This window comes from Strongylocentrotus purpuratus, unplaced genomic scaffold, assembly GCF_000002235.5.
Source record: "Strongylocentrotus purpuratus isolate Spur 01 unplaced genomic scaffold, Spur_5.0 spur5_scaffold_6, whole genome shotgun sequence".
NCBI classification, from domain to species: domain Eukaryota; kingdom Metazoa; phylum Echinodermata; class Echinoidea; order Camarodonta; family Strongylocentrotidae; genus Strongylocentrotus; species Strongylocentrotus purpuratus.
In genome coordinates, this window is record NW_022145612.1 from 34,659,720 (window position 1) to 34,683,857 (window position 24,138).

The following is a 24,138-nucleotide window of genomic DNA, read 5'->3' on the forward strand; positions in this document are numbered from 1 at the left end:
CAAGCTGCATAAAAGGGAATGTTATACTATTTAGGCCAAATTGTAATGTCACTGATTCATAGAGTCGAAACAACTTTCTTATTTCATAATTTATATTTTTTGTGGATGCTGATGATAATCGTCTTTTTTTCCTTCTGTTTACAGCCCAGATTCAAAGCAAAAGATAGAGAGCTTATTGGTAAGTGAAATATACCTTTAGTTTGCTTACACTGTACTTGTCTAACACTTTGTTTACCTACCTGGATTAGACCACCTCGAGTATTAACTCACCTCGAGTATTAACCTCCATGGCAAAAAGAAAATATTTTAAAGGGAAAAGAACGACTCCTATGCATACTCTGATCTCTATGTTAAATGCCCAAAGGTTTTAATTCTCACTACCGGTACACCAATTAACATTTTCAATATATCATTTTATTTTATTGTGAAGGTCTTTGTGGGGCAGTTTAACACATGAATGAGGCCCTATTTTGTTAACAATTTTTATTAAACAAGGCTTTTACATGCAATGCTTACCAGTACATACTAAGGCTGCGACAAGTGCTTTGATAGTCATGTACTCGTAGTTTGACAACTACACAAGTATGATTTCTCATACACGTATATACGGCCGCCTTGTTTTTGTTTTTTGTTCTTCTGAGTGTCGATTTATGCCCCTCCACCTAGCACTGTGCAGGTCGACGCGCACCCGTGCCTGGAAGAGCACCGGCATGGTGCCGTGAGTAAAAATGTTGCCAAGTTCAATCATACACGGGGTGTCAATGTCAACTCACCACTCAGAAACTATGACCAAACTAGCTGCCAATGTCCAGATTTTTGTTTGGAATCATAAGAAAATTTGTCTGTCATCTTTAGTTATAAAAACAATTTTGTTTCTATTATTTGTGACAAGTTCAAAAGCACAAATCGGCGCTTTCAACTGCACCTCAAAGTAAAAATTGTGTGGGTTTTTGGAAAATGGACCAGGGGTGCTTCCTACAACATCGGCAAAAAAAAGAAGAGAAAAATCTGAGCAGCGCCATCTCTTTAAACTGTTGGCGTAAATATGATTTATCGTGGAGTTACAAGTATTCTCTTAATAGAAGCCATTTTTTCATGGAAATCTGATGATGTGAGTAAAATCACCAAAAGAATGGCTAGGTATTTATATACAACAATTTTTGTTCCCTGCCATGTCAACAACAAAAAACGACTGAATAAACATATTTCGTACCAATTTGGTCGCTAGCAGTTCAGTACTGATGGACGCCTTTCATAAATTCTTATTTGCATCATGCATAATATGGGTATGATACGGTACTTTGTATGAAGCACGCGTTAGCATTGTACATGTGGTGTTGACATCATATCGGTACGCGCACAGCCATGCATGCATTATATTGCCAGTACTTGGATCGTGTGTGCGGGCTCGTAGGGCGATGCATCATTGAGCTGCAAACCTGTGTCCATTGTGGCTGGAGCCGGGCGATTATTAGCCTTTTGACAAGGCCTCGTGACTCTGGCTAAGCGGCTGAGATGAGTCTAGATACCCAGGGTGAACGCGCGACCGCCACGAGAGCCTTTTGCAATGTAGATATTACTGCTCCGCATGAATTATTCATAGCATTGGATTTATTGACCAATTAGAACGGATCCCCCAGTCTTAGCCCGAACGTCAGTGTGTGTGTGTGTGTGTGAACTATGAACGTCAGTAGTTAACTTAGTAGGTCCGTGTTTGTACTATACATACAGTTTACTCCGTGTGTGTGTGTGTGTGTGATGGATACTATATGCTGACGTAATGCGAGGATATGTTTGGTGATTGGACGCTACTTCTTCTTCTTCTGGGATACTCCTCAACGTTCTACTATTTCGGTAGAGTATTCCAGTCGGAAACAAAGGTTAACATAAGAAATCAAAACCAGATTACCAAAGGCTAACTGGCTGTGATTCTCGCTCTGTCGTTCACTTGGGCTTTCGCGATTAGTCTCTTTTTAGTCGCTCGTTGCTATCAGACAGGTGGCCTTGTTCAAAGGCTAGGCGGTTATCAGTGCATGGGCAATCAGAATCAGAAGTGACATATCGTGGCGACTCTTCCTACCTTTCAAGAACAGTTTTCAGGATTTTAGGGGGCTATTTTATACACAAGGGCGAAGTAGCCTGTCGCTCCTATGTATTTCCGACCCTGACACATATGCCAATTCGCCTACTTAAGACCCTCAAATTGTACAAATTTTCTCTCTTTTGGTGAATCTTTCATATATATGGCTCCTAGGGGTATGTAGGAAGTTATAGGCCCATTTAGATCACCAATCGATGTTCCAATCGGTTTAGTTCTCCCGTAAACAAATGCAATATTCTTACTTTGTGTACAAGCTAACAATTGCAATGATACCAAATTCAGTCGAATTCAAAATCAAAGAACCTTCACTCAACTCCAAACTCTACCAATAACTCATCTTAGTTTACCTCGGCAAACCCTGTGTTGATTGCTTGCATGCTCAACCAGTGCAGCTAGCCCCCACGTCATCGTAAAGCAATATTGGCTGCATATGGCTATGTGTCCCCATACAACCAAAACTGACATCATATCTCAAACACTCTCAAAATGACTGAAAGTACGCCACAGCAAGCAACAATAATTCAAGAAAATATTCTTCTATAAGTCCTAGAGGCATTAACAATGTGAATATGTTTGCAGAGCTACGTTTTGAGGTTCTTAACAAATGATTGATATATCTGAACGTTTGAATTTCCCCATGCATACCCATGCTTAGGTAGTTTCTTACATGTACCCCTACTTCATTAGGCCAGCTACATGTAGTCTGCACATCCTGCTAGCTACCTACCGTACATGTATAATAATCTCTGCCCATGCACTTGAAAGTGCACGTGCTCAGAAAGCAGATCGTGTGAACTTGCTTGGATTCACTTTTTAGAATAGTTTAGTATACTAGTGCTGCTGATTTGAAGAAGATAAAAGCTGATTCATGTACATGTAGCCTTTCAAATTTCTTGTCCACATGCAGACCTCAGTTACCAAAATTACTGTTGGGAATGGGAGTATCAAATATAGATATACATGTATATGTGAAGCTCATTATTTGAGTGACCCTGAAGTACCGGTATGATATTTATATAAATTGCCATCTTGTCTATGGTCTCCTCCATGTGTTTTTCTCTTGCTAGGCTGACATCAGGAAACTGGATGACAAGCAGAAGCTATTGCTGTATCTTCAGCTTCCTTCAGGCAGCCCTGAACAGGACGTATCCAGTAAAAGGTATTCTAATCAAAACCCTTCTCCCTCCATGATTACTTCTTCTCCCTCCCTCCCTCTGTGCTCAGCTCTTCTCCAAGTCTATGTTGAATACATCAGGATGCAAGGCTTACAAGTTTTCATCCCTATTTGATGAAGAGTCATTCTGTGTGTATTGCGCGGGACATTTAGGCAATATTTTCTAGCTTTTAAAGAAAAGAAATCTGCAGTTAAGATTTGTTTAATGATAGTAGTAAATCAGTACTGGTGGGCCCTGTAAAGACATGACAACCATTTACAAAGGTTGTAATGCCAATACACAAATGGAATACATTAGACAAAGGGAATATCAGACACAGAAAACAGTTTTTGAAACTAAAGATTAATATGCAATTGACTCTGTTCATTGCATGGGAGAATATCATTGAAAATCTGTTCGATAGGCAGACCTGGGCCCCTGTTGCATAAAACTTACCATTAATGGCAACTACCATGGTAACATGGCTCAACAGCCAATCAAAATCAAGGTTTCTATGGTACTTACAATATATGGCAAAGTTACCATCAATGGTAAGTTTTGTGCAATGGGGCCACATGTATTAGCTGTTCAGAAGAAGTGAAATTAGTACACATTGTACACATGTATAAAGAATACTCATAAAGCCAAAGGAACATTCAGACTAGTTTATATCATATAAAGATAAAATTATTGAAGAGGTCAATTGACATAACAGCTGGCCAATCACCACTGCACGCTCACATCATGTTTTCTGATCTACATGCTATAAGGATGTTGAGACCTTGAGCATACGGTAATCCTTATTTATAATGACTTCACAGGAGCTAGTCACATTTTATCAAAAAAAGAGAACAAGAAATATGTGTAGGCCATGGCGATCAGAGCCTGAATCCATTTTCTTCCATTTTACGCACTAATTTCTATGTGTGTGTCATTATATTGCTTTGACTTAGTACATACCTCAAAATTGTCTTGTGCAGATTAGAAAGAATTAAACCTTTACTCAGGTGAAATGTGTCAGAAATCATTTTTAAATAAAAGATAGTAATACTCTGTCATTTAGAGGTGTTGTAGTCTAGTGGATAATTCACCCGACTGCAGATCACAAGGTACAGGGTTCGAGTCCCGCCGCAGCACTAATGTCCTTTAGAAAGACGTTATCTACATTTGCCACTCTGCACCCAGGTGTTAAATGGGTACCCGGTAGGATGCGAAAGTTAATGTGTTGGATGAGCAAGTGTGCGCTTGTTAAATGGCGACTGGCCAGAATGGTCTCCAGGGAGTGGAGAATGTGCATACATTGTGTGCGGGTAAGCATGAAGCCGATGACCGGGGTAATAATATATCTGTAAAGTGCTTAGACACATCGTTGTATCAATGTATTGGGCGCTATATATAAAAGCGGAATATTATTATTATTAATTATTATTCATCTATTGATGAATCCCTGATTTTGAAAGTCTATTTTTTTCTTCAATATTTTGAATTTCCCTGAGTTTTTTTCTTTTCAGGCATGTACGGTCATGACCTCAACTGGGACCACCCCACATCCAATATTCATTTATTATTTTTTCCCTCTTACATGTTATATTTTTGCTTCATTTTTGCTTGATTAGAGTTCATCAAACAATTGCAGGACATTTGTTTGGTACCGGTACTCCCTTATATACGATGAACATGGCATCTGTACAGGAGCATTTTGAAATGGAAATTTATCCCCGTCTCTTTACCTATTAAAGTTGAGCTTTTACATGTGACGTACATCCATGACCTCTACCTGAACTTATTTGTCTGAAACATGTCCTGACTTGTCTAGAGAGGCCCATATGGATAATGCTTCAATATATAACATTGTGATGAGGCGGACAGTTTGCCTATATGAAAGCTAAAACAGTTTCGGTAACTGTTAAATATAAAAAAAGAGAATGTCATATAAAGAATCATCATATAGCAAAACGCGCGTACAGAATTGAGGACGATGAATTTAAAAATAGAGAGCTAACAAAACTATTTCATGCTCCAGCAATTATTATATATATGTCAAAGGAAGGGCATTTATTTTTCTTGTGGTAGGGTCTGTGCTCTGAGTTTAAAAATACTCATTATCTGCACAGCTTATTTAACAGCGCTTTCTTTCTGCCAGATTATTTTTTTCTTCTATTGGGTACAACATTTCAAATACAATTAAGTTTAAAGGTCATGGACTGTTAAAATACAAACGCATAAAAGATGTGGTTGCATTGATGGGAGGCTTGAACTCTTTTATGTATACTTAGTATACTATAGTTTTTTTTATAATTTTTTTTAAAATAGAATTTTGCTATGGGAAATAACCTTATCAGAAATAACATACCTAATTCTTTTCTTTTATCTTAAATTGTAAAGTGTCTAAACCTAGTTCTACTCATTTTATAAAGTTTCACTTCTTTGTTCCAAATGTTGATCCCTTTATTTTGACAGCGCACAAGACCAAAGCTCAGGAAGGTCCATGATAATAACATCCCTCTAGACCAAAAAACAAAAGAAATATGTATAGTGATATAGAAGGATAGCAAGTTTCAATACATGTAGGTCAACAAACCAGGCAGCCCATGTAACTGACAAATAAAAAGAAGAAACGCAACAATGTATACAAAGGAAAAATGTTCATCTTGTGGGCAGTCTTGTCGGCCGTTGATCTTGTGAACCCTCTGAAAGGTGGCTAAAATACCTCCAAGAGATGGAAAGGTTAATGTCTGTTGAATTGGAATATCTGACATCTACCAATACAGTTTGAAGTTTCAGGAGACTATGAAATAAAAGACTTCAGGTTTTGGGGGGGAAGAGTGAACCATTAGTCTGATAAACCTTGGGTTTTATCTTTTTCAACCTACATCCTACTATACTGCATGCATACCAATGATAAATTGTATTTCTCCTTGTTGACAGCTCATCGCCGATGCTAAGCAGTTGTCGAATGGACCAGATGACGGCTGTGAACTGGGTAAGGAGTCACATAGAAGAGAGTCCTGATACATCCCTTCCAAAGCAGGAGGTCTATGAAGAATACAGGTAAGATATCTCTTCATATACAAGCACCATACTTTGGGGGGGGGGGGGTATTTTTATGTTTGATTAAATCAATAAAATTTAAGTGCTCACAAAGTAATTATATAATGATTACAGTAATAATAATAATGAGGAACAAAAACATTAATGAATAAAAACTAAAAGTGGCAGAAAAGGTTGAAAACAAAATCTAAGGTCTAAGACATATAAAGGTTGCAATTTGGTGTCCTAAACAATGTTAATCCATGAAGAATAAGACATCGAGGTGACAGCGCTATTAGAGACCACCAAAAACATCCCACTGACACCACCATGCTCAAGCCAGCCAGCCAGCAGAGCAGCTTAGAGCCCCACCTGGTCCAAAGGTACAGCAGCCGGGAGAACCTCCACAGACCACAGTATATTTGTTTAAAGTACTAGAGCGAAGGTTTAAAAACGCTTGTAACCTTAATAATGTTTGCATCATTGCAAAGGGAATGTTACAATTTTCCTAAGAATTCATATTTACTTTTCCAAAAATTGTTACGGAATTGACTAATCTGCTATCAAAAGTGAAAACAGAACAGAAAAAATGCAGTAATACAAGCAGGAAACTTCTTCCAGAATCAGCTGATTTTGAAGTTTCTATTACAGAGGAAGTCAACCATGACACCAAGGTGATGTTTAAAACACAGAAGGAGAGAAACATCTTACTATAAGTTTTAGAAAATCTGATAAATGATAAGAAAGCTAGGAAGTTTTCATGTTTTAATCAGTCAAATACAAATTTGCAGCTATCTAATTCCCCATGCAAGTAGCTCTCCAATGAGCTAGAAAAAGGCTGTCCTTCAAGATGTGATGAAAACAAAGGACGTTATTGCTCTTGGAATCTACATGTAATTTTGGGTCATCACCCTGGACCTAATAGTAGCTCTTCCTTTGTGAATAGTTTCGTTTATTTGATTATTTCTCATGCCATTTGCAGTGCAAGCTGCATGTAATTATGAATTTTAATTCTCATTGGAAGGTGATATATATAGAAGATGTAGGGGTCATCCCCAAGTAAAAAGGGATCTTAAAAGTCGAAATCTCCCTAAAAAAAAAAGAAAAAGATACCTATGTTGTTTTGGAATCCAGGTAAACATGTGGTAAACGCGGCCCTATAGGAAAAACAGCACCAAACTGGGTATACTGTTCACTCACATTTGAAGAGCCAGGGATGTATTCATTCACAGGTTGCCATGTAGCCAGACATTAACACCAGTGCTATAATGACCAGATAATGGAAATATATTGATCCATAAGTCTGGCATTCACTGCTTTGCAAAAATGTTGGGAAATGGCTTTCAATGATTATAACAACATCATATCTTTGGGCTGTGGATTTCAAATTAAAAGTCTGTCAGTTATGCAGACTATAATCAAATCATTCTGTATTTCCTTCTTACTGTGCATTGTGCCCTACAACTCTATGTGTTAGTAAATTTGCCAGATGTATAATAAGGTCAGGGTTGGTTTATGCACATTATATAGCATCACTTCCCTGCTTGGCAAGACATACACAGATTGTTAGTTCTCCAAGTATTTCCTTCCTATCTTCAACCAATACATGTACATGTATATATCTTATCAATTTGCAGTAAATATTTATGTACATGTGTGTATATGGCTAAACCTTGATGCAATTGCAGGAGTAAATTTATATTGATCCCAATTTATGATGCACTGATGTATAAGTTCCTGGTAGAGTGGTAGTTCTAGGCTACATGAATTAATGATACAAAATTATTTATTTTTAAGCAGTTATCTCATTTGCTGAATTGTGTTCATGTTTAATGTTGATTAAAAAATGTAGTATGCACAAAGTGCATTATAATAATAATAATAATAATAATAGTGGCTACTTGTATAGCGCACAGGTCCACTTTTCGGTGCTCATGGTGCTTATAAATTAATAATATTTGTGTACAGTTGCAGAGCAAGCATCCAATCGTCTCTTTGCAAACCCCATATGTGGTAGCTGGTATGCTCGAAACTCTGGGGCATGTCAGTATGATGGGGTGTTGAGTAGAAGCAAGGCTTGTAATTTCAAATACACATACATTTCATACAGCAAATATTACATGCATATCCTATGCGACAGCTATTCAGCTCCATATTTAGTGAGCATACTTTCAACCCCTGTCTGCAGTGTCAGTGAAATACTGTAAACACTGGTATAGTAAATTTATAATTGGTCATATCATATTGAATTCTGAAGCATTCTATACATGTTCAATATGTCATGTACGTACAAGCTAGTGCTGTTTAGTCAGTCGCCATGTTCAGGTTTGGTTCGGTTCGACAGAAATCTGCAAACTGTACAGCAGGGTATAGAAGGTATAGAAGAATGTCATTTACAACCCTTACAAGAGCAGTTTCATAACTATGGTACTGTCTACAAGCTGATTGAATAGTAGCATACAAATATAGAGGGCGCAAGTAGCTACAACTAGTGCAGCCCCGCTTCAATGCTCTTCCGTTTTTCAGAAAAATAGTTTGCCTGAATTTTGTAGATGATATTGTAAATCATATAATGAATGTGCATGTACAAACATAAGATGTTATACTGTTATATGTTTCTATCTTTTTATTATTGTTTTGCCTGCAGGACTTTCTGTGAAAATTCTGGCCACCGACCTCTAAGCACTGCAGACTTTGGTAAGATCATCAAGGGTGTGTTTCCTGCTGTTCAAGCAAGGCGTCTAGGCACCAGAGGCAACTCAAGATATCCTTTTTAGTACAAGATGAACCGAGGTCATCATCTGTCTATTTTCAACACTGTATTTAATACCAGTACAGGCTCGTTCACATTCGGTTTATTCTGTGTAATCATATATAGAATAGCAAGTGGGAATGAAAAAGCAGCTGTGCACATCAAAGATTCATTGTACTACTCATACTCACTCATTTTCACTCATAGGATACGAAAATATGGAGCACAGTACGATTCACCCATTGAGTAGTGAGTTGTCTCATTCCCATGGGCTTAACATACTGTAGGAACCACCCAGTTTGTGAAGGCAACAGGTTCAAAAAAAGAAATCTGTGGTATGCCTCTGCTGTTTCCATCAGCACATTTGACAAATTCACTTTAAAAGTGGCTTTATTTGTTTTAGTTTCATTGTGGCAGTCATACCAAAGTTAAAGTTAGAATATTTTGGAATCATTTGACTTATAATTAGTTAAATTTTGAATAAACAGCTAAGTAAGCAAGAAAAGGTTACTACGGTAGATAACTCCCCCCCCCCCCCCCCCAAAAAAAGGGGGGAAATGCTGTTTTTTTTTTAATATTCATTTTCTGAGTATAATTTTTTTTCAGAAAACCCTCAGAAAACTAGTGTAAAATATCCCCCCCCCCCCCTCCAAAAAAAAAATTAAAAAAATTGTAGAGTGTAATCAGTGTATAGCGTGAAACTGAAACCTTATTTTTCCGATGTATTCAGAGAGCCTTAGATATTGTTTTTAAAGAACAAAAATAAACTTATTAATAAAAATTAAGATGGAAGTATTTTGATGCTGGAGGGTGATATGAATGTTTATTATACCTTGACTACAATTGCACGTATTGCTACAGTGGCATGAGAAAGAAGCTTGAATTGACGTCCCCATCACTCCCACCGCTAGATGCTCCTATCGTCAAACTAGGGGTGAGTCACAAACCCTATAATTACGGTCTTTCTCATTGTTAGAGATGAAGTCATATTTCAGCTTTTGTCAGATTTTAGGGCTCCTTATCACATTTGATGAGATAGGAAAAAATTATCAGAGCAGCAAGTTAGGGAAAGTTTCATAATAAATTAAGATTTTTTTTGTTTTTGTTGTTGATTGAGATTGATAAAAGTCAAGTGGATTCATCGCTGGACTGTCGATTATAAGGTCCGCGGTTTGAGTCCTGCCGTGGCACTAATGTCCTTTGGCAAGACATTGATCTATAATTGCCACACTCCACCCAGCTGCACTGCCAAAGCCAGGGTAATTATGCTGCATTATTTGTAGAGCGCTTAGAGACTTCTGATAAAGTAAGTGTTAGGCGCTATATAAGCAAATATAATTATAATTATTATTATAAAATCTCCCACCAGTAAAGTGTTATTGATGTAAAGTGTCCTGCATGGGAGCAATTCAATGGTCTTTGCACCTAAATTACAATGCAAAATTCATTCACCCTTTTTTCACTGCATGTTTTTGACATTTCTGCAGGTTGATTGTCTTCAGACAACATGTCCAGGCTGTCCTAAGTCTTTGCTTCAAGGAGAGGATGATCATCTCCAGAAAGCTGCTTCACATGTCATTTGTGAATGGGCAACAGGGATTGCCAACAAGACCTTCGCCAACAGCCTGCAGCTGGCCCAGCATCTCACGAATAACAAGTTAGTCACCAAGAGCTCCAAGTCCATCCTCATTGTCCAGAAGCACATGGGTGAAGTTCCTAGGCCTGATCTAACTCCAGAGATGCGACACCGAGAGACGAACTACCACTTGAAGCAGACGTTGCAGTATCGACGAGAAATCCGCAAAAAGCAGGCAGAGGAGAACCAACATAGGCTGCATTCAAGTCCAGTCAGCAGCAAACACCTTACTGCTGAGGACAACCTCTCCTTACAAGTAATGCGCACTGACAAGGCTACACAACTAGAACAGAGAGATGTGCCGGCTTTTAGTGAAAGTTCAGTTGGAAACTCTATAACATTGTCGGAGAGTGGTGAGAGCAGTACTAACCCAGAGAATCATTTGTCTTCAAGTAATGCTTCTGTTGGAGAAGGTACCAATGTTGCATCCAAAGAAAGCCCAAGCAAGAGACGTTTTGCTCCAATACAACCAAAGACGCCGGTTAGAGACACTGGTGCACCAATGGTACTAATAAGTCCATCAGCCAAGAATGTAAATGGACAACCGATGCAACTAGTTGTCATGAACAGACAGAAAGTCATTCCAGTGCAGGGTATATCAAAACTTACAAGTCCTCAGCAAATGAATGTGATATTGCAGCCTGGACAGAATGTATTTCAGAGTCCAGTCCAGTCTGTATCAGCAATGGGTAATCAAACACCAGTTAATGTTGTAAACAGTCCAGTAGTAGGCAATACTGTCCTCAGTAGTCCAGTCATACCAGCAAATAGTATTCAGAGTGCCATCAAGAGTGGACAATATGTTCTTGTAGGAAACACACTTAAACAGTTGCGGAGTGGTCTTCAGACTGTCACTAATACAAGTGCTGCAATAAGACAGAATCAGGGACAGCCTGTTGCTTGCCAGAAGACTGGCCTGTCATCTCAGGGAATCACATATAACACGGGTACTAGCAATGTAAGATCACAAAATGTGACTCCAGTCTTCTTTGACAGAACTGCCCCAGCCTCAGCTCCAACTTTGACCAGCCCTGTCAATGTGATGACACAAGCCTCAAAGCTTGCATCCCCAGCCAATATCTTGGTTCGAAATGCTTCATCCGCTCTTGTGCACCTACCACTCTCCCAGTCGATAGCCACAAGCGATAGCTCAATGTTGAAAACGTCTGTAACATTTGCAACCCAACCAATGAAATTACCTTCTTCTGTAGCTGTAATAGGTTCTGATGCATTCCAGGGTAATCACATTTTGTCTAATGCATCTCAGAGTGGGGTCGATCCAAATAAGACAGCTCCCTCTCAGTTTACTGTAATAAATTCGACACTCCATGCTAACAAGCTTGAAAAGGGTACACCAGCTGGTAGAACTATTAAAACTGGTAATGTTGTGCAATCAGATGTGGGAAGGTGCGTTGGAGGAAGCTCCAAGGCTAGTATCTTGCAGAACTCTGGGAGCAAGACTGTTGCCAGCTTACTAAAAAATGCTCAGGCCTTTTCATCATTGGCATCTTCTTCAGTGGCATTACCAAAGCTGGCTGTACCCAGTACTGCAGTTGTAGACTCCTCAACAAATTTGGTCTTGGCACAAGTGCAAAATCTGTCAAGGCAACAGGATGGAAATAAGGTGCAGCATTATGTGATCCAAGCGACCGCTGGAGATGCTGGTAACCCTGCTCTGTCCAATGAGAGGAATGCTCTTACATCAGCGATGGGTAGTATTGGCCCAGTAATTGTGAATTCTCAGGAGCTTTCATCCTTGCAACAAAGAAGCATCCTGACAGACATTCTTACAGAGCAGGGGAACATTCAGCAACAGGCAAATAAAGGTGGTTTGGCCCTCGAAACTATTTCAGTGGAAGATGCTAATGTACTGAACCAGTTGGTGACACAACCCTCTGTGTCCTTGTTGACCGATGCGGATCATAGTAATAACACCATGCTGATGGTTTCAGGCATGTCTGCTGCCACCATGCTTCCTCACAAATCCAAGTCCCCTGACACACAGCTCATAAGTCAGTTACCACAGAGTAGTCTGGCCATTCGAACCAGTCAAAACCAGCAAACAGATGTCAGTGTATCCCTGCCCCTGAGACAAGTCTCTAAGATGCAACAGTTGACGCAGATCCGGGCATCACAGCCTAAGATGCTTGAAAGGTTATTAGCCTCTGAAAATCTGTCTTATATTAGTACTCCCCAGAATGAGATACGCAGTGCTCGGTCTGTTCCTACTACACCAATAGCAGAGTTGCAGTCTCCACCACCTCACATGATGATGCGGGCCCAGAGTGCAGCTATTCCTGTACAACAAGGAGGAGACAGTGTACCACCTAGCCCTGTTGATGGGAAGTCATTTGCATTCACTCCAATAAACACAATTGAGTTTGAGGGTGGAGAGAGTCCTCTGAAACCAAAGCATAAACCCAAACCAACCCATCCCACTGTGAGGAGTGCATTAACACAAGCTCTTGTAGGCAATGACGTACAAGAGTTTAATCAGAGTAAGAGTAAGGGAAAGCGTTCTCAGCAATCTGAGTTTTTGACACCCAATCGCAAACGCCGTCTCTCCAGTAATTCAAAGAGGGTAGCTGCTGCAAGCCCAAGTGCTGTTCAGTTCCAGAACCAGGTCCAAGTCCGTCAGAATGTGACGTCTCCAGGTACGAATCAGCTTACCAAACAGCAATCTAGATTTTATATTCAAACAAGCCAACAAGGTGTTAATCAGGGTTCTGCTGTTGGTACTGGAAACATTCAAATCCCTTCTCAATTCCTTGGAGGAAGCTTACAGAATCAGCAGGCTACGTTGCAAAGGAGACGCAATCCCTCTGGTCCTGCCTCTTCTAATGTAAACATGCAGATGTATGGAGATGCAGAAATAGAACTTTTGAACCTTCTGAATGTTAATCCTAGCCTACAAGCTATGCTAGATAAAAAAGCTTTACAGAACCGCAGTCAGTCTGTTCCTTTACCAGAGCAACCAGCCAATAGGTTTTCTAGGCTCCAGCTCCCAACTCAGCCAGAAGTTATAACCAATCAGAACCCTGTGGTGAGCAATCAGATTACTTCATCTCAGATGCAGATTATACCTGTGCAGTTAGAAGACCAAGTCAGACAGATTCATCCTACCAATGGATTCACGGCAAAACGCAATCTTACTCAAGATCTGCTCAACCTAGAAGTGACGGAAGAGGATTTTGCTCCTGAAACCCTTTTGAATACTGAAATCAACTCTGGATCTAATCTTCAACCAAGTCACAGTCTTGGTGAAACCAACTGGTCTGGTGAACAAGTTGAAACCTCAGTGGCAACGGATACAAATGTCGGCTCCCAGCTAGCTGACTTCAACATGAAGTATGATGAGATGACGGATCAGCAGAATGGGAACTCAAACCATCTTGCTCCTAACCAAACTCTTCTCCCCAATCAGGCATTCAATGATACATCTAACAGTACAGCCTCATCCATTAGTGATGGAATGATGATAGAAGAATTTTCAGATAAAATGTTCCAAGATATTGAAGATCAGGGCTTTGAACTGCCTCCAACTCCTTGGCAAATGGGTACAAGTAGTACCTCTCTTTCAACTCTGGAGTGTGGTATTTAGCATACACCAGAATTACTTTGTCTAGATGACTCAGCCTTTGATGGGACTGTGGATAATTTTGTATTGTTTAAGGGATGCCTCATGCATTGTCTTTGTTTGTAGATTTGTTATTGTTGACTTATCAACATCCCTGGTATTAACGAAAGCAGAATTTTCAGAACCGTGCCCATCGTGAAGTCATCCATGCTATTGTTAGCACTGTCTCACATCATTATATTTTAGTAAGAATATAAGTTTACCTGTAATAAATCCTTAGATTTAGGATTAGTATTAGTTATGTTATTTATTTTAGATAAAGAATCGCCAACTGGATTTGGTGAAGTGAAGTCACCATTGAGATTGATGGTAATTCAGGAAAGAAATCCATTATTGCAGTAAACATCCCTTATGTACTAATACAGAATGAGATGAGATCACTTATGAGTATTTTTTATTACACAATGTTGGTAGCCCTTAATCTCATATAGGGAAATGCACAAGTGCAAATGACTTGTGTTTTAATCAAGGTTTCCTTGAAATTTTAAATGGCAGTGTGAAGAATCTGTTTTTAATTGCACAATTTGATCAAATTTGTGTGCTTATGGGAATGAAGATATTGTAGTATATACCTAGTGTTCTAGAAACTAGACTTGTGATAGTTGAGAATTTACAGAGCTGTAATATAAGAATGATGGTGATTTTCTGTTATTTTGATAACAAAACCTAGCCTGCATTGTGTATAGAAAGATATGGATGATGCACATTGTGGTTCCAGGGAATGTTTGTACAGTATATGATTCACAGATATGTAATAGATGCACTGGAGTTTTTAAAGAAAGATAAGCACACCATGATATGTAGTTAGTTCAAGTCATGCTCTTCCTTCTAGCCGCTTTTCATGGTTTTGTAGAGCATAGATTGGCATGGTGCTCTGATGCTCTCGTGCAAACTGTTATTCCAACTGACATCCTATTGAAGCTACCCAAAGTTGTATGATAACTGTGTGAGCTTCTTCATCCAAACCCTCTCACATCAACATCATTTTCCTTCTATAATGTCATGCAGTGGTAATGTATTTTTCTCATTTACAACATTTTGACAGAAAGATATTCTCCTTCATTTTTTATGGATAGCTTAAATATGCATGAGTTATGAAACAATCTAAAGATGTTGAAAGAAGAACTATACAGGACACATTAAAGGTACTATGTCCCATTTGCAGCCAACTTCAAATTCTGTAGAACTTTGCAGGAAATTATGAATATGTCATGTATGTCCTATCTGTGAAATTTAAACATTAGCAGTGTCTTAGTATTCAAATTATTCAAGGAAACCCTTTACATTTTAGACTTCACTGTCTGACACTATTGAGTGACTGACTGACTTCATTTTTTCTTTGGTAATAACATACATAAAATGAGATGTAAAGGGTTCATGAGCATTTGTCTCCATCGATAACCCACCTCTTGTAATAGCCAAAACTAAAGTGATTGAATCTTTGTGCAGCACAAAACGTACATCATTCTGTCAAAGGGTCTGAAAATACGACTATTTACTAAAAGGATTGCAATCCCTAAAGTCAATTCAACAATTGATGGTCGTAATCTTCCCACAAAAAGACATTTTCAAGCCCTTTTGTTTTGAGGGATGTTCGAAATTAGTGTTATCTTTCAAATGCCAGTGGAATTTAACCTTTTCACTCGTTTGGCCTGCAAATGGGACATAGTACCTTTAATGCTCTTGAATATCCAATAACAACAAACTAGCATTTATGTAATATTCTACACATAAAAGCACAGAGTGAACCTCTGGTTTTCTGCTTGATAATAGAATATCCATGTAGGCCTAAAATAATGATGAGCTAACACTTTTTATGGGTTCTGTTCAGTCTTTTGTTTCCCCTGGGGAAAGACAAATTATAAAACTTGTGAATGCTATTTCTATGAGAAGTATGTTGATAATGGCAGTGTTCGTATTTTTTTTATCTCTCTTAGACCTATATTAATCTTGCCTGTGTTGGATCCCTTGCCAGAGGCTTCAAGTAAAATATCCTCCTTTTACCATATTTTAAATTTGATTCAACACCATGTGCTCCTGTCATAGCAACAGAAGATAATGGTGCTGTATAAGAACATTTTCATGACTGTTTTGAAATAGGACCAATTTATGTGAGGTTTTTATTTTATGAAAAATGTACATCAATAGTTTCTGAGATGATGTACATGTATTTTAGAAAATAACTTTAATCCAATACAAGAACTACAGATAATGAATAAGTTGGGAAGATGTTATGTTTGATGAAGTATTGGGTTTCAATAGAAACTAATCAAATCAATCTGAAAAATCATTTTCATGGTTTTATTCAGAAAAATAAGACACTCATTGTCACTGCAATCAATATTTGAGTGTATTGTGCAGATCTTACACACCTAGAATAAAATTCAAGAGTGGGAATTTTATGTTTCTTCCTTGCATTCCAAAATTCTTGTTTAAGGTGGCCATGTTGAACTGTATAGGAGTTTATCTTTGTCATCTGTGTAGGTTAACTTTGAAGAGATATTACATTTTCTGTTTGGAGGACAAAATGGCATTAACTCTCTACACAATTAGTTAATGCTCTTCTGGCTCCAAACAGATAATTTAATTATTGTTTTAACCGTACTATATGAGGATGACAGGTGATTTATGGTGTTGAAAACAGTGACAGCTGTAAGTAAAATATTACATTTATTTCATGTTCTGATTTGTGGGGACACCTTTATCAGGGTAGAACACAGCCCCCAAATTTTCACTAGAGGGCCTGCATTTTTAGAGAAATCATTTTGTTTTGTGTTCCTTTCATGATTTATTCATCACTTCAGTATTCCTCATATTAAGGCACATTCAGTCATTCAATATCTCACTAATAAAAATTGTTTCCACTCTTACAGCTCACAGATATATCTCTAGTGTAAGTCTCAAAGTATCCCCACAATTGGATTATTTCCAAAGAATACTGGTTTACTTGTATGTTGAAAATTCCCATTTCTTTTTGTTTCAAGAGGATCCGAGACCATGTTCTTGTTTAACAGCCATAAAAGCTCAAAAGAAGGGGGAAACACAGAGTTCTTTGAATTGTCCCCCTCTTGAGATGTTAATATGTATCGTAAATTTTCTGTGAATTGTAGGTTTAGATAGAAATTTCATTTGTGAGATATTTATAAGAGAGTAAGTCATTCATAAAAGGGAATACATCTAAAGCCAATAAATCGTTGAATATTAAACATTAGCCTTTGCTTTCTCAAAATACACATTTTCTAAAGTAAATGTTTTAGGGGCTGTGTTTTACTGTTATAAGTGATTTTTTTAAAGAAGAAATTAATTATATCGATTTTGCAGTCTTCAATACCCTTCAAAATCAAGTGAAATGGTTGATTTGGTATTGCTATCCTTCTCTGATAATCAAATCCTTTTAACTCCTTTGATGAGATCTTAAAAGTAATTTAGATTAAAAACGAGAGGACGTTTAATGTTAGGAGTGCATTATGGATGTAGTCAGGCTGCATTTATTTATTTGATGTTACTCTTTCAAGTTATGATTTGAATTATTAAAGATTTCAAGAAATAGTTATTTCAAGATCCTGTTTTGTGATTCCCACTGATAGTTTATGTATTTAGCCTCCTATACACCCCCTCAACACACACACACACACACACACACGCACACACACACATTGTCCTTAAATTGCCTTTTATCTTAAGTTGTAATGCTTTGATGATACATGCCATGTATAGTATAAACTCTAGTCTCTAGCTTGAAAGGACTTCTCTCAATGGTCGCACTCTTTTTATTGAAATGAAGTAAAGTGTTTGATATGTGTGAGCAATGAAACAAAGGCCATTGATTCCTTCCTATTATTTTCTTGCACTGCAGAGGACAAACATATTAAAGGATTAATGTGTAGTAATGAAGAGGAATTTCCTCTATAGACTACACATTCTACAACATTGTGAGGTGGACTTCTACATTCATTATATAGGGGATGATTAAAAGGTGAATATTGTGGATGGCAAGCCTGTATGATTGTCTACAATTGTGTCTGGGATCATGAACGTATTTCACATTGGATATTATCATCAAAACAAGAAAGTTTTGTCAACCACATTATATAGTCCAAAATAAACTACTGGTACTCAAAAAGAAATTATATCATCTTTATGTTGGTCAATGGAAATAGGTCCTTGATGCTACAGTGAGACAAGGGATTTGTATTTGGTGAAACCTGTAGAAATCTCTTGTCAATCTGCCTATTTTTCTTTGTTTTGTGTGTTGCATGATGTACATTCTGTACAGCAGTTTGATGTTGGAACATTTGTGATGTGTCATTTTTCTCCTCATTATTTCACACCTGGCTTCCCATAAATGTCTCTGATGCATCGTGTCTTTCGTTCTGAATGTTACCATGGTTATGATTTCATGTTGCATTGGTTCATTTGTAAATGACTCACTCCATGAAAGATTTGATGTTCATCCTAATTGTTTTACCAATGCTGAACATGAGTGCAGCATATTGACTAGCAACAGCATTTGGTACTTATGAACATTTAAATCAGTTTTTTTTTCTTCAAATTGTAACCGTGAATAAATCTTTAGCAAAGAGTTGGAAGACAATTAGGGTGTCTTTTAAAAAATGCAATGAGATATTAATCAACATCATCTTAAAAAGCACTCAACTGTTGACCTTTATACTTTGTATTTGACGTTGTGGTATTTGATGCATAATGCAAGGCCTTACACCAAATTTATAGTTCTTGTTTAATGCAGTGTGAAATTCTAATCAAGTCTAATTTTATCAAACATTACCTACAAAGTTTGTAGAATTTATTCTGTACTTGATTTTGCATTTTGCATTGCCTTTTTTTCTGAGACACTTTTTTCAAAATATAATCATTGCTCTGTCTGTTCAGAAACAAATCTGTCTACTATCTTTAAATGTTGAAAATGCACATTCTTTTGCATAATAGAGATGGACAAATATTATCTACAATTTCTTTATTGACAATTCACTGCATTCTACACTGATTTTGTTGTTTTGTTCTATGTGTTTGATAGTACATGTACCTCTAAAAGTGTTGACGTGGCATGCATTATGAGTTTGATATGCATCCCATACTGAATCATGGCTATAGGAAAAGATACTTGTACTTGTAGCTGCTTTGTACAATTTTAACAATGCTTTAATATCCCAGGTAAATTTACTTTTAATTTGTGATACTTGCAATGTTTTTACTATGTGTGAATAACACAGGTGTAGATGAGCTTTTTATCTATCAGAAGTTTTATGTTTGGTTGTTCTTCTAATTATTTTTACTTTTTGAGTCATTGAGTCATCTCCAAACATACCCACCTTGCATCTGAAGGCAGGCATGGTTTACATGTTTGTCGAATAACATGCAAAATGACTGAGAGTCAGAAAAAGTTTAAAGGTACTATGTCTCTTTTGCAGCCAACCTCAAATGCTGTAGAAATTTGCAGGAATTATGAATATGTCATGTATGTCCTATCTGTGAAATTTAAACCTTAGCAGTGTCCTCATATTCAAATTATGCAAGGAAACCCATTTACTTGCTAGACTTCACTGTCAGACACTTTTGAGTGACTGACTGGCTTTTTTTTCTTCTTTGGTAATAACATACATGAAAAGAGTTGTAAAGGGTACATGAGCATTTGCCTACATCAATAACCCACTTCTTGTGATGGCCAAGATTAAACTGATTGAATCTTTGCGCAGCATAAAACGTATGACCATTCGGTACAATTGTCTGAAAATCAAGACTATTACTTTTGGGCTCTACAGCCTTAAAGTCGATTTGACAACTAATAGTCGTTATTTTCCCACTTGAAGACATTTTCAAGCCCCACCTTTTTTAGGGAAGTTCTAAATTAGTATTATCTTTCAAATGCAGTTGGAATTTAACTTTTTCATTTTTTGGGCCTGCAAATGGGACATAGTACCTTTAAAGTACAGTGTTAGAGGAAACTGTGTTACAATCCTTGAAAGGATTAAGTAGTGCTTGCCTGCACAGGATTGTCTGTGTTGAGAGTACATTAAAGGAACTGCTTTGAGTTCTAGGTATAAAGTAGATTATTTTTTTGCACAATCTAATAATGTTCTCTACCCTAAATATTCGAAATTAAAAATAAAGATACCTGCCTCACAATTTCAAAAGAAAATGAATGACAGCCAAGTTACAGCAATAAAAATATGAAATCAAGCTGGTTTGGCCCAATAATGCAATACAAAGTCCAAAGTGGTCGTGTTTGTTAGTCTGTAATTTTCCACCAATGTATGAAGGTTTTTGTATTTTTTTTTTGTGGGGGGGGGGGGGGTATTTTGTTCACAAGATTTGTCACTGAATGCATTTCAAAGTACAGTAGAATGACTTTATGACACTCTACAAATGCATACTTATTCATTCATTCTTACTAGAACTCAAGGAATCTGTAAAGGACATGATAATGACCTACACATTTATAACATGAAGTTTGACACAGGAGTCAATACCTTGGGGATAGGTCACATTAGACTGGAAATGTAACTGCAAAGTAAAATGCTATGCAGCTATAAGGCAGAGAAGATAAGATAATATTAGTTACCGTTCATGGAAGCACATCTAATTTTAGCTGTTTAAAAAGGATATTTTTTCGATGATAATTACACAGGGTCCTATAATTACAATTGGCATTTTCCTAGTTCCCAGCTACTAAAATATTAAAGCAATAAGTGTATATACTTTAATAGCCTGTGCACAAACATGACCGTATACATTTCACTGTACATTATTAAATCCAGAGGCATTAATTCAGCATAATAGTTCGGGGGGGGGGGGGGGGGGCAAAACAATAATAATAATAATAATAGACACATTTGTATAGTGTGTAATGTTATGTTTCTAAGAGCTTTACACTCTTATAATTAGTATGCCAGTCATTTAATTTGATTGCTAATCCGCACATGATATTGCATTCACTCCACTGACTCCCTGGGGAGTTTTCTGGCCAGGCAAACATTTAACAAGTGCACTCGTACCAATCCAACCAATTTAAGATTTGCTTCCTACCGGTGCAGTAGATATGTAAATTTGATAATGTAATTTTTTCTTCAGTTATTTCCATTTGCTTTTATGTATGTATATTACTGGATGAGCCAAGTCACCATTTCTTCTTCTTGTTGGCTGCCGGATAGTGACAATTTTATACACGATTGATTGTTTTTAGCGGTAAAATAGAAATGATAAATATAATCCAGATGACTCAGAAAATCTTGATGAACTATTAAACTTGTTGATTGTAGGAAGAGCAGACTGTGATAGCTTCCTTTCCTTTTGTGATTCCCTCCCTCTACTATTAAGGGTTATGCAGTGAAATCATACTATTGTTTGTTGTCTAGTTGCTACCAAGTGTTTGTTTGCCAAAAATCCTGCGTTTTGTATTCTGTATTTTCTCCTTTGGATTCAGCAAGAATGATTCATGTGAGGCATCATTTATTGGATAAGTATACCACTGCAATTTCTTTTTCTTCTCCTTTCTTCGTTATGTAAAAGAAATACTCTTTCACATTTAAGGAGATAATTTTGAGGCTTTCATTTCTAAATATTGAAGCTGGATACAGTGAGAGCTAGAGGAGAAGTACTGATAATCCAGCTGGTCTGTAAAGTGTGGTGCTTCTTTGTCACTTAGAATTAGAATGCAACTGTCTTTGAAAGAAAGAAAAAAAAGTAATTTCAACTGACAATATGCATTGCTGGGCAGGCGCTATTTGCGCCACATTTTAAACATATTTTGTGATGTATAGTTGATGTGTCAATGACTGAACAGCATGTTTGTCTTGTTGTTTCTTTGCTCTATTGTTTTGATCCCATTTCACCATTTTTACTGTGTTTTCCTGTGTGTGTGCAAGAATCTGAATTTCTTATAATACAATCTGATAGAGCAACAGAATATATCTTTTGTCTGTATTTGTTAGTGTGGTTTGTGTTTCTGTTGCCTGTGCATGAACTTATTAATTTGTTTCTTCAATATTTCACTGCAAGCATTTTTTTCCCTAATTTGTGAACTTTAATTTGTTTAGTTTGAAAGAGGTTAGATATTATCATCTTATAAGTGGCAACACCTCAATTGTCCTTCTTTACATACATTACTCTAGCAAAAAGTCATCTTTTTAAAGCACTTTTTAAACAGAATTTATTTTACAAAGCTATGATGATCTTTTCTTCTTGAAATTGACAAAACTAATAGTGCTGTATGGTATATAATCCCGTAGGATTTTTATGCCAAAGTTTTTTTTGTTTTTTTTTTGTTGTTGCTGTTTTGACTTCATAAGGGTCCCAATTGGCCAAAAATGATGGGGTTCAAATTTTCAGACCCCTCCCTCATTTCCTGGGGGGTCCAAAATGGCTTATATAAAATTTGACCCCAATGAATAAAAAAAATGCAAATAAAAATCAACTTTGGCACGAAAATCTTATGGGAGCTGTTCAGTGACATACCGTACCACACTATAAGGCTCTTCCTGCAAAATCATTCAAACAATTTTAAAGAGCTATGGTCTCTAAGAGAGAGAGGGGTGAGAATTTTTATGCTGGCAATAGTTCAGAAAATGGTTGTGCATTGTTGGAGTTGTTGACAATGGACCGCAAATCGGCTTACTCTATGTTAGCAGCTAGCAGCTCTTCATTCGTTTTATATTGAAAATTATAAAAAGTAATGTGTGAATTTGTTTTCAATATGTCAAGGGCAATAGTATGATGGAAAACAAATTTAGGTATAAGCAGAGGGCAAAAAAAACAGAAAAGAGGGGTTCGTTTGCCACTACATCACAAACTAAGCTCAAACTTTTAAATCACAATACACAATATTTCAGAGGTGTTTATTAAAATTTGTAGCAGTTGCCCCTAAATCGGAGAGGGCTTCAAAAAAAACGGCCATTTTGATGGAAAATAGTACTTTGTACATGATATTGGAAGAAAACCTTGAACCAGCTTGGTGTCATATGAAAGAATTAGATTATCTACATTTTGATACCAACTTTAATGGAATTTTAATGTAATTGGGATCGATTAACATCACAGATTTAAGAAACATGATTATTTTGTCAAAAACATTATTTTCAGTTCCTTTCCAGGAATATGCCCAGGCACAAGGACAATATCTTGTTTAAAAGAGAGGCCTTTACCTCTTTTCAGTAAAAAGTTATAGCAATTCAAAGTCAATTACCATCATTTTTGCTTAACAGTAAACTTTCAAAATGAATTTAAACACGTACGCCACGGGGCCCCATCGGTAAATAAACAGAAGTTGGGCAAAGCCAGCTCAACGCGAAGGGCAGGCGCCGTCTGAGTTTCTGTTGATACCCGCCCGACACCCGGCTCTGCCTGGTGTCCACACCTCAGGTACATATACCGTAGGACATTACTAAGCACTGACAAGACAGTTTCTCTAGTATCAAGAATATTGAAAGTTTCTCAAAATGCAGGGCATACATTTATCCCAGGGAAAAATTCCTGAGTTGCAGGAGCAGAACTACACAGCACTTTTTTTTTTCATGAGAGAGAATAAATTCACTTCCTATCTGGAAGTGAGCATACAAGAATCTTTCCACATTCCACATTCCACACACAAAATCACATTATGACAAACGCATACTGCACAGCTGTATATGATACATCTACATATTTTAATATTTACAAATAATTATATATCTGGTTGCCTTTTTAATACATGATCACAGAATTTTATCAATACATCATGGATATGTCACGTACACGCACCTCAAAATTCAAACGCATAGATTGATAAGAAAACCTACATCATATCTTGGAAGTAATCGACACAGCCGACTGATT

The 24,138-nt window shown here is 37.2% G+C and overlaps 1 protein-coding gene across 2 annotated transcripts in view; it reads left to right on the forward strand.

Annotated features, from left to right (window-relative positions):
* Positions 1–19,280, forward strand: part of LOC579306 (DNA-binding protein RFX7-like) — a 35,982-nt gene extending 16,702 nt beyond the window's left edge. The window contains exons 2-7 of one of the 2 annotated variants that reach the window (XM_030973181.1): positions 145–178; positions 3,169–3,260; positions 6,184–6,306; positions 8,933–9,049; positions 9,887–9,971; positions 10,525–19,280. In XM_030973181.1, the coding sequence (XP_030829041.1) occupies positions 145–178; positions 3,169–3,260; positions 6,184–6,306; positions 8,933–9,049; positions 9,887–9,971; positions 10,525–14,274 (4,201 nt within the window). In that variant the 3' untranslated portion in view covers positions 14,275–19,280. Of the gene's footprint in view, positions 1–144; positions 179–3,168; positions 3,261–6,183; positions 6,307–8,932; positions 9,050–9,886; positions 9,972–10,524 lie in introns of those variants that run through there. The other variant, XM_030973182.1, reaches the window with a different exon arrangement.
* The last annotated feature ends 4,858 nt before the right edge of the window (positions 19,281–24,138 follow it).